The sequence below is a fragment of the Ursus arctos genome, unplaced genomic scaffold, assembly GCF_023065955.2.
Source record: "Ursus arctos isolate Adak ecotype North America unplaced genomic scaffold, UrsArc2.0 scaffold_19, whole genome shotgun sequence".
In the NCBI taxonomy this organism is placed as follows: domain Eukaryota; kingdom Metazoa; phylum Chordata; class Mammalia; order Carnivora; family Ursidae; genus Ursus; species Ursus arctos.
In genome coordinates, this window is record NW_026622863.1 from 48293162 (window position 1) to 48310637 (window position 17476).

A 17476-nucleotide genomic window follows, 5' to 3' on the forward strand; every position below is an offset into this window, starting at 1 on the left:
GTGGGGACGTCCACCTCATACCGTGCAGTCCCACAGCTGACACGCAGGTAGAGACGAGAGACTGCATTCACGCCCCAGACCCACGATCTTTTTAATTTTAAAGGCAAAGCCCCGCCGGCTAGGCCCCGCCCCGCCCTTCCCCAGCTCCCTGCCCCATTCCCCTTCCCCACCAAGCCCGGTCAGCTGTTCCCCTTGGTCTCGGGTTCCCCGGATTCCTCGTTGGCGGGGCTGGGGGTCTTCATGGTGTCTTCTCCGGCAGGGGTGAGGGTCTGGGGGCTGCGCTCCTCCTTTGAGGTCAACCCGCCCGCTGCCTCCTGGTGACAGGAGAAGGGGGAGTGGGTCAAGGATAGCGTACCCGTGGTCCTACCTCCACGATTCCTTTGGGCTGTACCCTCCCCTCCCCACTGGGCATACACCCTTCACCCCTGGGCCCTAATTGTTTTCTTCCTTTTCTGCTTTGAGGCTGTCATCCCTACCTTAGGTAGGGGCCCCTCAAGACTAGAGTCCAGGAGGGCGGCCTCGGTCAGCCCCGAGTCGTCATCCATGCTGATGAAGATGGCGGGGGTCTCACACTCAGGCCCCTCCTCCCGGAAATCTATGGCTTCTTCGGGCTGGGGAGGGCCTGGCCGGGTGGAGGAAGAGGACGAGGACGACGACAAGGGGGCTCCCACTCCTCCTGGCTTCAGCTTCTGTTCCTCCTCCAGCTGACGCTTTAAGGCTTTCTCCTGGGCCAGTCGCAAGCCGATGAGGTCCTGAGGGGGGCGGGGGGCTGGGGCCGGGGCCAGGGCCAAGGGCTCCAGGTCGTCCTGGGGGTGGGGATGGGCACACAGAAACTCAGAGTGGAGGGAGAGAGGACCAGAACATAGGCCACTGTCAGAGGATGGTGGCAAAGACCCAGAAAGCACCCTGAGGGAGAGAGCAGGGTGGGCACAGGAAGTACCTAAGGGGCAACTGTTCCCCCACCTCCCAACTCTTTCAGCGGGCGCTTCCACCAGACAGCGGTGGCTGGGGTGGGGAGGAGGACAGGATGGGCCTTGCTGGCTTGGGGGTTAGGGGGCTGTGGGCCCTCACCTCTTCCAGGGGCCCCGCAGGCACTTCCTTGGCCTCTGGCTCCTGCTTGCCACTGGCCTCCAGGATGGTCATGATGGAGTTGGGGATGTGTGCTTGCTAGGGGAAGAGCAGGTTGGGGGCTCTATGGAGTGCCTGGACCCAAGATCCCAGTGGACACCGGGATCCCTGGTCCCTGACCCTCCAGAGCCCCTGAGTTTTTGTGGTAGTATAGGGCTCCTCTCTGCCCACCCTCATCCAGTCCTCCAGGGCTGAACCCATGGGGCCACCCATCCCACACCTTGGGGTACCTGGTGGGGGGTGAAGGATCGGACGTGGGCCAGCAGGGGCTCCCGGAGCTCTGGGCACTTGTCAAAGACGGCGCCCAGCTGCTGGGGTGGCAACTGCAGGATGACCTGGAAGCTCTGGGGCTTGGTGCGTTGACAGCACTTGATGAAGCCCTCCCACACCTTGGGATACTTCCACACCTGGACGGGGCAGGGAGGGCACAGTCCTGAGGGGGCGCGCAGACAGCCACCCCAGAAACTGAAAGAAAGACCTTACCAAGATGGGGCCCAAATCCCTACCATCCAGCAGAGTCCTCTGGGCTATCCATAGCCCTGACCTCTGGCCCTCCAGAGGGCTTTGACTTTTTCCTGATCCCAAGCAGCTGAGGCATGAGGGCAGCCCAGGGACCGGGGAGAAGAAAACAGAACACCCTTCCACGTGAGCACAGTCTCATCTCACCCTCACAGCAGCCTCGAGGGGTGACGTCAGCCCTGCTGAACAGATGAGGCCCCGGGGGGGGGGGGTCTCGTCCAGGGTCAGGCGGGTACCATGGGGCAGAACTGAGGTTTCAACCCAGGGCTGTCTGAATCTGCATCTCACCTCTAAGCCAGATGTTGCCAAGTGGCAACCTGTGGGCTGAATCTAGTCTGAGAACTTGTGAATGGGTTTTTTTTTTCTTTTCATCATGGTATTTCTAGAAACCCAGATTTCTAGCTTCTCTTGAGAAATGGGCCCATCTTTCAGCTCTAGTACGCATCCTGACTGGGCGCAGAGGTGGCAGCAAGGGGCACTATGCCTCTCCTGGGATGCCCACCCTGTGGAGCCTACCACCTGTTCCTGCCCCCCAGCTGCCCTCACAGGACACATTGCCTTCCTGGAGCCGAGTTAGCGACCCCCTTTGGGGCCAGGGCAGGGGAAAGGGGCTGGCCGGTCTCCTAGAGTGTGCTCTCATCCTGGCTCCCTCTGCAGGGTGGGAGGCAAGCAGGCTGGAAAAGCCCGGGGTCCTGCCTCCAACCTATCTTCAGTGTGTCCTGCTGCAGTCCACGGCCTGTGGGACTGGGGCGGTCAGGGGCGGGTTACCTGCTTCATGATGAGGCGGGACAGGATGTTCATGACGAAGCCCCCCAGGCGGGGGTACATGGTCAGAGACTGGATGACGGTCCTCATGAGCAGCATGGGCAGGGGGCTCTGCTCCATCAGCTGCTGCATCACCACGGCCAGCACCTCCGATGTGTACACGTTCCGCTCCGCAAAGCACAGGTTGGTGGCTGCGAGGAGGCGGAGAGTGGGCCTGTCCTCTCTGCCCGGCTCCCCCGAGAAGGCGGGAGCCCCACCAGCCTTGGAGAGCCTCAGCCCCATGTGCGTGGAGACCCAGCCCTCATTCCTGAAGCTCTGCACGAGACACCTCCTCACCCAGCAGGTCCCTCAGGGGCTACTGTGGCCTGGTCCTTGGAAAGCCTGGGGTATTGGTCCAAGGGAAAAGACAGGTCCAGCTGCTGGAAGCCCCACGCTGGACAGAGTGGGCAGACCTTGGCCTTTTTTCTTTGGGGGCAACCCATGGAAAGGCCGAGGCAGGAGAGAGAGGTTGCCAATGCCTGGGGACCCATTCTGGCTTGCCCTTCCCACCCCTACCAGAGAGGGAAGGCAGCTTCGACTTCCATAAGACCCCCTGTAGGAGACAAGAGACGCCCTCCACCAGCAGGCTGGTCAAGGGACTGCCCACTCCCAATCCTGACCAGAGCGTAAGGATTTGTGCTGGTGCCGGAGGGATACCAGGCGTGGGGACACGTGGGAGGCACAGTGCACAGAATGACGAGGAAGGAGCAAGAGGAGGAAGTGTGGGCAGACAAAGCGCTCCCCAGCTCAACACCCAGTGCCAGGAAGGGCCCAAGGAGGGCTGGCACAATAGGGGCATCCACGAAGGTAGGCAGGCCAGGGCAGGCCTTGGGGTCTGTTCCCTCAGGAATGGGTAGTGGTACCCCAAAATCAGTGGGATCGGCGGTGTTCCAATCCATTGTGCTAGTGGGGAGACCCCAGGAACTGCCTCTGAACCCCTTCTTCCCCAAACACCACTTGCCATGTGAGTCTGTCAACCAGGAAGTCTTTATTGAGCCAGAAGAGAGGCCCCCAATCCTTGAGAGGCTAATGGAGAACAGGGGTGGGTGCCTATAAGGAATGAGGGGGGCTCCTATAAGGAGCAGGGGAAGGATGGAGGCATTACAGGAACATAGGCAGGAAGGAGACTAGAGCGGGGCAGGGCAGGTGTGTAGGCCAAAGGAGCAGAGGAGAGTGCAGAAGGTAGAGTGTAGAGGCCAGAGTGAACGTAACAGAAACCAAGAAAGCTCCTCCTCCTCCTCCCTTCCACTTAGTGGCTGGCTCCTGCCTGCTCTGCCTAAAAGGATCCACAACCAACCCTCTTCTCCTCTCCTCCCCTTCTGCCCGTCTCCCCCTGGGCCTTCCACCCAGCCCTCTAATCCAACCTCCAGAGCAGGCTGAGGAGGGGTCCTTTCAGAAGCTCAGCCCAACCCCACACCTCCCAGGGGCCCTCAAGGTATCAAGCCCAATCTCCTACTGTGGCCTAGGAGACCCCATGTGGGTGGGGCCCAGGCATGGTGTTCTTAACGCTTACAGTTTGCTCTCTCTTGACCAGGCCCCTTCCCCTAAACCACAAGATCTAGTCACCTTCACCTCCGCAGTTCCAGAACCAGGCCATGTGAGCACAGCTCTTGGCCTCTGCAAATACTCCTCCTTTCTCTAGGATCAGTGTCTCCCCTGCTACCTCACCCCTACTCATGCCTCTGTGGTTTCAGCTCAGGTGTCCTCTTGGGGCTCCCCTGTCCCAGCCCTGCTCACTGTGGGCTCTTATCTGGGGATGGACTGTGAGCCCCGGAGGGCAGGACCAGGGCTGTCTCCATCCCTGCTGGGTTCCCAGCACAGCCCGGCACAGGGCTGAACAGAGCACTCAGTGAGTTTTCTTTAACTGCTGCACCAGACCACTGGGGGCAGGCCCCCTTATAGAAAACCTCACCAGAGAAAGAGGGTGGCTTTTAAAGGAGGCGTGAATGCCATGAATGAATGGTTTTACTACCAGGCACGGGGGAGTCCAGTGGTGCACAAAGCGGGACTGGACTTTGCATCCAGACCTTCTAGTTGAATGGGGTTCCTAGTGCAACCAGGAAAACCACTGGTAGCCTGAGCAGGGAAATGTACTCTGGGAACTGGCTAGACTGGGTGCTGGGGACTCACAGCAGGTAGGGAGAACAGCTAGAAGGTTGCGAGAAGCTCAGCAGCATGGAGGCTGTGTGTAGACCTGGGCTTGTAGAAAGAAAGAGGTGGGCTTCTAAAGGCCAGGCCTTGATGACATGTCCAGGGACCAGGCTCTTGTTCTTCCTGGGACTTAACCTGGGGCTGTGAATGGGCTTAGTGGGGTGGTGGGGTCTGTGAATCCCTTCAAACTGTACGCAAAACTGTGTGAGCCTATCGTCCTTGGGCACGGGCCCCATGGCTTCCCTGACATCACCAAGGGGTTACAGCCTGTAAAAGGGCCACTCCTGGGGGTGCCCAGCAGGCTTAGTCGGAGGAGCACGTGACTCTTGATCTCGGGGTCATGAGTTCGAGCCCCACGTTGGGTGTAGAGATTTCTTAAACAAACAAACGTAAGAAAAAAAAAAAAAAGCCACTTCTGGATGCTCAGCTTTGAGACCCTTCTCACTTTCCTGTTCTTTCACTAGAGGCCTGGGCTCCTCCACAGCTGTAGTGTGAGTTTTAGACTTCCATAAGCTCCTCTCTTGACCTAAAGGATTCTGAGAACTTGCTGAGAAGGCCAGGAAATAAGTAGTCACGGAAGGAGCTATTTTAGGCTAGACAAGAAGCTAAGTGCTGGTGGTTGGGGGGGACCCCCTCCCCGCTCTTAAAGGAGAGAGGAGATATCAAAGGACAGGGGTCTTCCAAGTAGAGGAGGCGACAGTAAGGGCTTCCACCCTGGTGGGAAAACACGACTTCTGGACCTCGAGGGGGAGTGGGGGGCAGTGCTGAGGAGAGCTGCCGGAGAGAAGTCCTCCTATGGGAGGTGGTGGCCCTGGGACCCAGGGTGCCATGGGCGGGCGGAACTGGCAGAGCTGGATTCCAACTCGGGTCTAGCGGACTTCAGATTCTGTGAGGTTCCACTACAGCGCTTAGCTTGTGTGCGGCCCTGAGCAAGTTCCTCAACCTCTCTGGAACCTCCACTTCCTCGTCTAGAAGATGCAAGTCGGTATACTCACCAGGTAACGGGTGGTGTGTCGGCAGCCAGGCCTGTAAGGCACTCAGGAGAGCCTGGCTCAGTGTAAGTGCTCAGTAAGTGGTGACGGTAGCTATTAGGAAACTGCTGGTGGAGGGGAGCCGGCCAGTTTGTCCCCAACCCCCTGCCCTGGAGGCACCTTCTCCCGCCTCAACTGGAGCCCGGACCGGACTCGGCATCTACTCCTGGTCCGACAACGGCCCTGGCGCACTCCATCTGCTCTGCGGGCTGTCCCTCTGACCCCTGCTCGGCCGAGGGCTCGGCTTCCTTCACTCCTCGAGACAGGCCTGGGGAGGGAGGGGCTCCCCACCTTTCTTGAGGACTACTCTGTGCCAGCGCATAGCAGGTGCACTGGTTCCTTGGACGGAGGGAGGGAAGAAAGAGAGGAGGGAGGGAAGGCAAAGGAATGAGGGCAGGTGTCCAGAGCTGAGATGGGGTTGCAGGCGGCACCATCTCCAACTGGGCAGATTCCAGCGGGGACATGTGGGTGACTGAGGTTCTCCCCCAGGTCCACAGCAGCCAGGCCACGTGGGGGGAGTGGGGGGAGCGCCTCACCTTTGATGATGGACTTCATATCACACTTCACCGAGTCGATGTTGTGCAGTGCGATCAGCAGCTCTCCAGGGTTCAGCGGGGACAAGGCCGAGTTCCCTTCACCTGCGGGGGCGGGGAGTGGGAAGAGGAAGGAGACACCATGGCGCCTAAGTGAAGAGGTGTGTCTGGGTCCCCCAGATTAGGGGAGTGGTGAATGAAGATGAGGTGCCCTCTGCTTCGATGGGACTAGGAGGACAGAGGGCTAGAGCAGGGGACAAAAAAGAGGGGACTGAATGCCACCCCCCTCTGGAAGCCTTCACCTTGCTCTCTCCTCCCCCACACTGGGTTCCTACCCTTCTAGGGCAATATCTGATGTGGTCCAGCAGTTCCTCTCCCTCCTCCCTGGGCTGTGCCCCCTGGAGGGCAGGACCCCCGCACAGCACAGACCCGGGCATTCGCGGACAGGACAGGCTGGGCCGGGCAATGTGCTCGACGACAGCGCTCAGAGGCAATGCTGCGTGGAGGCAGCTGGGGAGATGGTGCTCTGCTGGTACAGTTTGGAGGGTCCCAGACACCAGGTTTTAAATCACATGTTATCGGTGCAACAGTCAGCTTCCACTCCCTCCCTAGCACAAGCCCCTGGGGCAAGGGGGAGGAGTCCATCCTAAGTCACTGGGTCATTTTTTCTACGTTGAAAGTTCTACTTTGCTTCTTTTAACCACCTCGAAGACGCCACCTACCATGCTGGGTGCCCAGCAGGCGGTTGAAGACCTCTTTCACCACAATGGGGTTGAGTTTGATGAGCTTTGGTAGGGCCTGGATCACTTCTTTCTGCAGGCGGAGGGCAGGGGAGGCAGGTCAGAAGGCACCCCCATCCCAACTAATTGCCGTGGGGAGGCGAGGAGCAGCTCTGGCCTTGCCAAGCCCTTGGATACTTCCCTCCTTTCGCTCCCTCTGGTTCCTCGGGGTTGAGCTTTCTCCCTGAGTCTCTGGGCCTGACTCAGCCCCAGCCTCATCACTCCCCATCTGAGCTTTCCTGGTGCCACAGGCCCCCTGATGGCCCCTGCGGGGGGGAGGGTGTCATCACCATCCCCTCTTTACACAGAAGACTGAGGCTCGCCAAGGCCCCACAGCCTGTTAGGAATAAGACCTGGGGAGGGGAAACATATTTAGGCCTTGGGACAGACGTGTGTGTGTGTGTGCGTGTGCGTGTGCGTGTGCGCACGTGTGTGTGTGTCACTGTGACCCTCACTTGACAAAGAAAACCGAGGCACTGAGAAGGGGGTGGCTTGCCTGAGGTCACAGAGGACAAAGCAGAGTTGAGACTGCTCCGTGGTCTGATGACCCCTGGGATGGGCTCACAAGCTGACATGGGTACCTGGGTGCCCGCCTCCTCCCCAGCCCTGGCCTGCCCTGTCTTCGTCAGTGGGGGTATCTGGACATCCAGCTCCGTACCTTCTCCAGTCCATTGAGCACAGGGATGAGGAAGCGGACATCTGGCAATCGCTTGTGGTAGAGATCCCGGACCCGCTTCACCAGCTCTGGGGAGGGGGGGACTGCAGGCAGAAGAGTAAGCAGGGGGCACAGGTGGGGTGAGGGGGAGCACTGAGGGGAAGGAGAAGTGGCGGTGGCTGTGTGCAAGGGGCGGGGAGGGCTAACTCCATTCTGGAGCAGGAATCTCTGGCCCCTGGTTTCTCAACTGCATTTAGTAATGTACCCAGCAGCTCTGAGGGCCAGGTCTTGGGAAGGGCCCGTGAGGAAGGTCTGGGACATGGAGGAAAAGGCCGACAGGTGGGGGTCCTGGGGGCACCTTTGTCCGTGAGGCTGTGCAGACATCGTGTGACCAGTGTCTCTGCCCCCTTGGGACAGTTTTCTACCAGCAGGAGCAGCTCTGGAGAGTTCATGCCCATTCCTCGGATCTAGAGAGAGAGAGAGGGATGGCAGGCTGGGGAAGGGGCTGGGTGATGTGGGGAGAACTAGGGGGCCCAACAGAACTCAGAGAGGCCCAGGTGTCAGAGGCAGGGTGGCTCGGGGGGGATGATGGGACTCGGGGGCAAGAACTGGAGACAGAAAGAGTAGATCTTAAAAGCTGTCATCACTAGCGAAAAAACAAAGGATGTGAGGTGATGGACGTTAACTCATCTACAATACATATATGTCCTGTTATGTTCTACACCTCACACTAACACGAGGCTGTGTGTCAGTTATACCTCAGTGAACCTGGGGGACGAAGGAACCCCTGTGGGGTTCAGGGAACTGGGGGAAATGTGGGGAAGGTGGGGGGGCAGGGGGCAGCATCTGGCCTTCCTCTACCCCACCTCACAGGGTACAGACTCGCTGGAGCTCCCAAGCCTTCGCCAGTGTTGGCCTCCTACTTAGCAGGTGGGCCCCTTTCTCTCTGTCACCTCTGACCTAACCTGACCTCTGATGCCCAACCTGCCCTCTAATTCCTCGGTGAAGACTTTTCAGCCTTCTAAAGGCATCAGCGACGGCCATTGCCCCACGTGGCGGCTTGCTCAGATTAGGGCTCGACCTGCGTCCGCAGACTGCCCCACTCCGCGGGCAACACACGCAGGAAGCACTGGGCCAGGCTGTGAGGGCTCATGCCTTCCTCTGCCAACAAATGTTTATAATGGTCCGTGAACCGGTGGTCTTTGCCCTCCAGGAGTTCACCGTCTGGTGGGCTCACCTTGAAAACGGGGGGAGGACACCGCTGAATCTTGGTGGCGGGTATTTGGGAGTGAGCCTACCAGACTCTCTCCTCTTACGTTGGAAATTTTCCATAATAAAAGCAAGGACAGCAAAATATAACAAAGTGGTTTCCAATCCAGCTGCAGACTGGAAGGGCAGAGATGGTCTGGCTTTCTGGGGCGAGCTGCCTCTCACGTGGGTGACCTTGTGGCTCCGGAGAGAGGAGCAGGCGGGACTTGTGTAATGACAACTAAAGATTCCCATCGGCTAGGCAAGGGAAGACCAGCTCCTAGACGGTGGCAGTGACACAGATGTTTATGGGCACAAGCTCATGGAGTCCCTGGAGTGAGCTTGGTGCCCCATTTTTACTGAAGAGGGGCCCGTTTTCACGGTGAGAAAAGTGAGAGGCAGAATGCGAAGCCAGGTCTGCCCAACTCCAGCCTAGTAATTGCAGGGCGACCCTGGCGTCCGTTCACTGGCAGATGGGGCAGGTGGACCAGCCACGAGCCCGAGAGCCGCGGGACGGAGCGGCAACCACCGGTGCTTGGCGCTCGCACGCCGAGGTGGCGATACCAGGGGAAGGGCTGGACTCAGGGCCTTGGCCCTGGTGGGCTCAGGGGCCTCACCGGCTGTTCGATGACCCTCAGCACCGTCCGCTTGATGTCAGCGATGGCCTCCGTGTACACGGCTGCCAGTTCGTGGATGAGCTTGTGGTTCTGAGGCAGGAGAGCCAGGTAGAGGTACAGACACTGCTTTACGGTCTCCTCAGTCCAGGGCGCCGCCACCTCTGATAGGGCAGGGGGCGGGGATCAGGGACCACTCTCCTCCCCGCTGTCTCCCACCCTCACTGTCTGTCCCTTCTTTAGGGGGCAGCACAGAAGTGAGGCAGGCCCCGGAAGAAAACTGTTCTAGGGCAGGAAGCCAAGCATCAAGGGAAATGGGGTAGGACCAGGACTGCTCCCCTTTTAGAAGCCTCTGTACTGAAGTCCCACCTCATCTCCGACCATCAATCCACAGGGCAGCCAGAGGGATCCTTCCAAAGGGAAGTTCTGACCCTGTCCTCCTCCTGCTCCTTGCTCCCACGACTACCCCATGCCCGGGATGAATCCCCAGCGCCTCACCTTGCTCCACTTGCCAGATGCTGTATGCCCCCCCCCCCCAACCTAGGGCTCCGTGCTCCGGCCATATCCTACTTCTGACAGTCCCCCCAGAGCCCGCACAGGTCACTTTGCACACATCACTCCTTTGCCTGCAATGCTGCTGCCCAGCTCCCCTCTCTATCTCCTCATTCTCTGGGTCTCACACAACCAGCATCTCTCCTGGGAGGTCTTCCGGGCACCCAGGCTGGGCCAGGGCTCCTGTTCTCCCAGAAGGCCCTATGCTTCCTGTCACAGCCTGAACCTTCCAGTTTTTTGGGTTTTTTTGAAGTAAGCTCTACACCCAACATGGGGCTTGAACTCACGACCCCCAGATCAAGAGCTGCATGCTTCCCTGACTGAGCCAGGCAAGCGCCTCCGAACCTTCCAGTTTAATGGTCTGTTCCCCTGGAGCCTGGGTCTCCCCATCTGTAATTCTGGGGGAATTGAGGCTTTGTTGAAGGAATGGGCCTACGCCTGGCCCTTCCTGGAGCCCCATCACTGGCTAGCTCTCCTTGTCCTCTGGCTCTCAGCCCCCCACCCCCTGTTCCAGGATGCTCTCCCTGACCCCTGGGGCTGGGGTGAGACACCTGTCTGGACTCTCACAGCCCCCAGGCCTGCTCAGTCTGGTTATTACTGCCTGGCCGCCTTCCCTAGCAGGCTGAGCAGGCCTCAGCTTCGATCCAGCTCCATTCGCAGGGCCTGGCCCAGAGCCTGGAATCCAGAAGGTGCTCAATATGCATCTGATGAAGCTGCACCAAACCTGTATCCTTGTCGGCTCCAAACAGCACGGACGGCGGGTTGGGGTGGACCAGGAGTTGCAGGTAGTTGAGGGCAAATTTTTCCACATACTCTCGCAGCTGCTCCTTCTCATACATGCGCTTGATGAACAGTAGGGCCTGGGAACGCACCTGAAGAGAATGTGGGCAAGATGGTGGAGGGGGGAGACCACCGTTCTGAGCTTGGCAGGACCAGTGGGAAAATAAGCCCAAGACTGAGAAAGGCCTGGCCTACCTGAGTCACCTGTGCCCCAGGCTGATCACCGGCTTGGGGGAGAGGGTTCTCGGCCCAAGTCAAGGCCTGCTCACCTCTCCACCTACCTGCTCAGCCCCATCCCTTACCGTCTCTTGCCTTGCTTGCTACGTTCCAACCAGAATGAGCTTTCCTTAGTTCCTCAAAAGTGACAGCGCTCTCCTTGGCTTTGAGACTTGGCACAAAAGGTTCCTACTGCCCAGAATGCTTGTCACTGGCTTTATCCCATTTTACTCAGACATCACCGGCCAAGAGCCTTGAGAACAGGTACAGTTCCTGGCACTGCTTTGTCCCCAACAGCACCAAAGGCCCAAGCCAGAGTCTGCAGTGAGGGTCTGCTGAAGGAATGGACACACGACACCAGGACAGGAGGGGGCAAAACGCTTGGGTGGGGATGGATCTAGGGCCCTCTCCATCACACCTAGCACCCTCTGTTCGGCCACACCCACCTGCTCCTATTTCAGGTCTTGGCTCACCTGCCCCCTCCTCCAGAAGCCTTCCATAAGCCCTGCCCATCCCATTCCCCCACCAAGTAGGTCAGGCCCCTCGCCAGGGTTCCCACAGCTGCCGTGCTGCTCTAACCACTCTACCCCGGGGGCTGGCTGCATCCTCACTGCTCACTGAGAAGCCACAAGGCGCCTCTCCTCTCAGCTCCCCCTCCAGGACCCAGCAAAGCAACAGGCCACACAGGGGCTCCCCAATGCGGGTGGAGTAGGAGGGAGAACGGGACTGCCCTCCCAGAGAAGACAAGTTTATGTTATACGTGTGTGTATTCTAGGCAGCTTCATGCCACCGTAAATGAAGAAGCATCCACCACCAGAACACTGCTGCAGGAAGGGCATCAGGCCCAGAGAGGGTGTTCAGGGGCATGTGGAAGAAGCTGGGCTAGGGGCTCAGGACAGGGGAAGGGAGGAGTGCAGCCCAGCACAGGGTGCCAGGGGATCACCTTGTCTTTCTCATGGGAGCTGAGGTCCAGCAGAACATGCAGGTACTGGAACTGGCGGGATGGGCGCTTGAAGATCAGGTCTCGAAGAGTGGACATGCCCAGGTAAGTGCGACTCTGTGGCCGAAGGGAGGGAAACCGGAGCTCAGCCCACCCGCGGTGTGCCCCCGGGATGTCTCCCTTGCCTCCCTCAGATCTGGTCTTGGACAAAAGGACTGGGTCCCTCACAGAGTCCCTTGCCAGAGTCTAGGCTGTGTGCCCCTCAGACCCCTAACACAGGCCCCTGACCCCCTGCAGGGCTCCTGCACGAATCATGATGCTAGGGACGGAGGGAAACGGGCTGACTGTCCTCACCTCATCCTCACAGTACTTGCGAATCACCTCCAGGGCACTCTCGGTGATCAGTGGCGCCTCGAGCACAACCTTAGTGAAGATCCTGCCAGAGAGGAAGGGGGAGGAAATGGTTACGGGGGAGAAGCGTCCCAGTCCTGCCAGAGCTCGGAGCCGGCAGGGCTGTCCCTCGCACACAGCTTGCTCGACCCCCCCCCAAAGCTTACAGAGCTTTGGAGATAAATAGAGCAGGGCTCAAACACTGTCAGCTGGGTGACTTACGCAGAGACTTTACCTCTCTGAAACTCAGTTCTCCCCTTTATCAAACGAGGATTCCTAACTTTACTCATCTACTACAGTAATGGAAGGGAATGATGGGAAGTGGGGAAGGGTACTGCTTTTCAGATTTGGTGGCCAAAAATGGCTGTTCTGAGGTAACACGAGTTGACACTGGGGCATGAGAAAGAGCCAACCATGAGAGTTGGGGGGGGGAGAACATTACAGGTACAGAAACAGGAACTGCCAAGGTGGCATGTTCAAGGGTCAGAAGACAGAAGGCCAGTGTGGCTAAAGTCTGGGGGCAGTAAGGAGTAGAGGGGCAGAATAAGAAGGTAAAGAGGGTGGTAGGAATTACGCAGGTCTCACAGGGCACAGAAAGAAGGCTGCATTTTATCCCAGGAGTGATGGAGAATGATGGAAGGTTTTTAGTGGGTAAAAAGACTGTATTTACATTCTAAAATGTCCCGCAGGCTGCTGTGTGGAGAACGGATCAGTAGGAGGTCGAGGACAAGGAGGAAGCTACAGGAGCAATTGAGGTGAGCAATGGTGCTGGAGAGAAGTCAACCTTGGAAACAAGCCTATGAGGCAGGCACTGTTATCTACAAGAACGGAGGCTCAGAGGGTACACAGCAGAGCTGAGAATAAGCCCAGGGAGTGGGCCCCGAATCTGCCTTGTATGTGCCTCCAGAGAACAGGGAGAGAAGGGAGTCTTGGGGCATGGGCACGAGGCTTTGGGTGGTGAGGAGGGAGGGGATGAGAAACCACAAAAGAAAGGCAGGACACAGGAGAGCACAGGGCGGCCCCCTCACCCATCCTTCTGGTCCGGCTTCTCCTGCAGTCCGGAGAGCAGGCGGATGAGGCAGTCCTCATACTTGTCCAGGGTGCCCGAGGCACCGGCTGCCAGGTAGGCGTTGTACTCCTGGTAGAGCCAGGCGAAGGCCAAGTCCAGGCGGGCCCGCACATCCTCCAGGATGAAGGACAGGACCTCGGCCTTCAGGCCCGAGTCAAACTGCGTCACCAGGCTGGCCAGGATCTTTATGCGCACCTGACAGGAGAGGGTGTGTTCATGTGGGTGTGGGAGGCAATCCCAGGCACCTCGTGATCATGCCTTGCAAGTCTTCCTGCCCAGGCTCAGGGACCCCCAATGCAGACCCAGCATTAAGTGAGGAAGGCAAGCTGAGGAACCTTATACCCCACAGAAATCATTTGTGTGGGAGGAAAAAGAAGGGGAGGGATCAATTATCATAGAACAAAACTGAGTCTGTAAAAGTAGAGCACCTACATACTTAAGTACACAGAGAAAGACCCTGAAGGCTTCTGCTAATCCGTACATGGGTCACCTCGGAGGAGGGGGATGGGATGTGGGTGGGGGCCAAGGTAGACTTATGGTAACTCTATGGCCTGGAAATATCTTTTTAACAGAGAGAGTATTTTTATATACTTGTTGGTTAATTAAAATTAAACTTGAAAAGAATGGGGAAAAAGTCGTTTGGCTGAGGTTACGGTGCCAGCGTGTGGCAGAATCAGGATTTAGACCTGGTCCATCTTAATCTCAGCAACAATAAGAAGAGCACTATTAACCCAGGAAGAAGGAACACGGCAGCAGCCCTCACTTGCAGGGCTCTCCCGGGCAGCCAGCTCCATGATGAGCGAGAGCCACGCGTGTCCGCACACTTCTTCCTTCTCATCACCGTGTGGAGCTGCTGTCACCACCTCCATTTGAAGGAGGACAGAAGGGAGGCATGAAGGGCTGGTGGGCAGCCCAGCTGGGACCTGGAGCCAGGGAGGTTGGAGCCCGGGGCCACCTCTTCCCTGGGCTGTGAGGCAGGCTCATGGGGAGAGGGTCTAGAAGCGTGGGCTGGGGAGGCGGGGCACACCTGGGCCGCCCCGCTGCAGGCCACAGCCTTCTCCGCCCGCAGGATCCGCTTCACGGCACCCAGCTTCATAGCCTCCACCTGGGCGTCCGTCAGGGGCTTCAGCACATCGCTCAGGCGGAAGATTTTCTTGCGCCCACCAGCACCCGCCAGCCTACGTGAAAGAGTAGGGACAGGGACACGGTGACTCAAAACATCCTTTCTGGAGCCCAGGCAGGCCAACCCTAGGCCATCCAGAGACCCCCACCCCCACCCCCACCCTACTGCCTTTCTAAGTCTCCCGTGACTCAGGCATGGCAGGGCACAGGGTAATGCAGAAGAAGAGGGTGCCATTTTGTTTTTGTAAAGTGTGTCTCAGGGAACGCTCCTCTGAGGAGGCTATATGGGAGTGCAGATCTGAATGAAGCAAGAGGACGAGACGCACAGATATCTGAGATGAGCTTTCCAGGGAGAGAGGACAGGAAGTGCGAAGGCCTTCCAGTGGGGACCTGCCTGGCTGTTCAAGGAGAACCAAGGGGCCGGTGTGACTGGAGGAGGGAACAAGGGGAATGGAGAGCTTGGAGGGCGGATCAGGCAGGCCCAGACAGGAGGTCTTGGTTGCGGGGGAGGACGGGCAGGGACTGGCTGGATTTTTTGGTCTGTAAGGGGGGTAATAATGAAGAGGAGGTTGGTAACAACCAGTAGCACTTATGACATGTTAGGGATCATGCTAAATACTTTATATCAAATTCATTTCCAACCTCAAGAGTTATCTAATTTAATGATCTATCACTGTGAACTCATTTAAGTCTCCCTTGATCCTCAGAGAGAGAAACCATCATCCCAACTTTAGACATAAGTAAGGAAGGGGGCATTTTTATGTAAAAGAAAACAACAATTAAGGCTTGGTGGTTATGGCACTGACTCTGGAATCAGACAGACCCTCATCCAGCCCTACCTGTTTACCTGTCTTTGTCAGTCTGTCTCTAACACACGCACACACACATGCATGCACACACCAAACACCAGGCCTTCAGTCCTGCACCTGCACCTACCAGGGGACTCACCGGGGCTGCGTGACAGGGATGATGGGCTCCGGCCTCCTCTTGGCCTGGGGCGCCTCCTCCTCCAGAGCAGACATGGAGCTCAGGGAGCCCACCACCGAGATGGCCTGGCCCTGGGCAGACAGGCGTCGCTTGATCAGGACACTCTCTGGCTTCACCACCTTCTCCTCCTTGGGCTCCTCCTTGCACTGTTTGGTCTGCTCCACACCTGAGGGGGGAGGTAGCAAATGGGCTCCAGGAACGTCACACCCCCCTCTGCTCCCATCCAGGGACCTCCGGTGTGCTGGGCTCTATTCTAAGCCTTGTACTCACAAAGCTCATTTAAATCTGCAAAACACCATTCTGAAACAGGCACACTTTTAATCCCCACTTTGCAGACAACCAACGCTCAAACTAGACATGCCATTTACTGCGGGTGGGGGTATGAAATGGCACAGCCACACTGGAACACTGATGAGCAGCTTCTAATAGCACTGAACATACCCTAACCTATGACCCAACAACTCTACTCCTTGGTATATACTCAAGATAAACGAGGGCATGTGTATACTAAAACACTTGTGCATACCAACTACACTGAAAATAACCAAACAAAGAAAAACAAAAGAACCCAACCCCCCCCAAACCCAAACAAACCCCCCAAAACACTGTATAGCTTCATTCACAACGGTCAAATATTGGACACAAGCCACAGGTCAATCAACAGGGGAGTGGATAAGCAAACAATGGCCTGTTCGCAAAAGGAAATACTACTGAGCAATACAAAGTAAGCCACTGGTTCACATAACATGGGTGCATCTCAAAAACTTAGGATGAGCAAAAGAAGTCAGACTCTCTCTGATCCCATTTATGTGAAGTTCAGGACTAAAAAAAATTAATCTGTGGAGACAGAAATTAGAGAAGTGATTCTCTCAGGAGGCGGGATGCTATCAGTGCTGACCAGATAGGAGCAAGAAGGAATGTTCTGGAGTGGTGGAAATGTTCTACATCTCCATCTGGGTGGTGGCTACACGGGTGTGATCACTTTGTGAAAATTCACTAAGATGTACAGTTAAGAGTTGTGTTTCTCTGTACATAATTTATATCTCACTAGTATTGTTAATGTAGGAAAACACCCGACTCAGAGAGGTTCAATAACTTGACCAAGGTCACACCGCTACTGAGTGGCTGAGGAAGTCTGGTTCAACTGAGACCTCAAATCCAGGTCCATTGGATTCAAAGCCCAGGACCTGAAAATATTAAGTATTCAGTGTATATATAGGACCTATAATTATTTACACCTAACATCTCATGTGAGTTTCATTTGTACCACCGTGAGGAGAAGGAGAACCCAGCAGCCACAGTGCCAACCCCAGGCCCAGGTCCGCGGCACAGGACACTCACCTGGCCCCAGTCCCGCAGCCGTCATCTGTGTGGCCATGAGCCGAGCCAGGTGCTTGATCTGGGCTTCGGTGCCTGCAGACTCCACTGGGGTGTAGATGGCTTGGAAGGAGGCAGGCATGGCCTCGGGCAGATACACCATGCTGATGAGGACCTGCAGGACGCCCGGGGAGAGGAGTCCTTTCTTACTGACTCAACAAGCCTCTGTTCCATGCCTGGACCAAGGCTGGGGACATGCCAGTGACTAAGACAGTCCTGGGCTTGCTCCTGTGGGGCTCCGACTCCCCGGGAAGTCAGAGAGAGAACAAGCAATGGTGCAGCGTGGTGCATGAGAGCGGGAATTAAAGGGGGCCATGAGACGTGTCAGGAGGGCCGGGGGCAGCTCTGGCTCCCAGGGGAAGTGGCAGCTAGGCTAAGAACTGAGAGGATGGCCAGTTTCAGGCTGGCACAGGGGGACACGGCTGGCGGTGGGAATGGGGAATGGATTCCAGCCATAGGAGCAGCATGGGAGAAGGCTGAGCAGCAGCAGAACTCTGCCCAGAGACTGCAAGTTCAGTGAAGAGCGTCGTATGAACCAGAAATGGACTTGAAAAAAGATCGGTATGCTAACAAGAGCTCAT

The 17476-nt window shown here is 57.2% G+C and overlaps 1 protein-coding gene across 2 annotated transcripts in view; it reads right to left on the minus strand.

Moving 5' to 3' along the window:
* Positions 1 to 66: 66 nt before the first annotated feature.
* Positions 67 to 17476, minus strand: part of SYMPK (symplekin scaffold protein) — a 36087-nt gene continuing 18677 nt past the window's right edge. For both annotated transcript variants that reach the window (XM_026482018.4, XM_057314495.1), the window contains 17 exons: positions 16860 to 17010; positions 15480 to 15684; positions 14437 to 14587; positions 13369 to 13604; positions 12305 to 12386; positions 11954 to 12067; positions 10739 to 10886; positions 9466 to 9626; positions 7959 to 8067; positions 7604 to 7704; positions 6889 to 6979; positions 6170 to 6271; positions 2416 to 2603; positions 1359 to 1535; positions 1072 to 1167; positions 477 to 806; positions 67 to 314 (listed from right to left, as the gene is read on the minus strand). In XM_026482018.4, the coding sequence (XP_026337803.1) occupies positions 180 to 314; positions 477 to 806; positions 1072 to 1167; positions 1359 to 1535; positions 2416 to 2603; positions 6170 to 6271; positions 6889 to 6979; positions 7604 to 7704; positions 7959 to 8067; positions 9466 to 9626; positions 10739 to 10886; positions 11954 to 12067; positions 12305 to 12386; positions 13369 to 13604; positions 14437 to 14587; positions 15480 to 15684; positions 16860 to 17010 (2577 nt within the window). In that variant the 3' untranslated portion in view covers positions 67 to 179. The remainder of the gene's footprint in view (positions 315 to 476; positions 807 to 1071; positions 1168 to 1358; positions 1536 to 2415; positions 2604 to 6169; positions 6272 to 6888; positions 6980 to 7603; positions 7705 to 7958; positions 8068 to 9465; positions 9627 to 10738; positions 10887 to 11953; positions 12068 to 12304; positions 12387 to 13368; positions 13605 to 14436; positions 14588 to 15479; positions 15685 to 16859; positions 17011 to 17476) is intronic.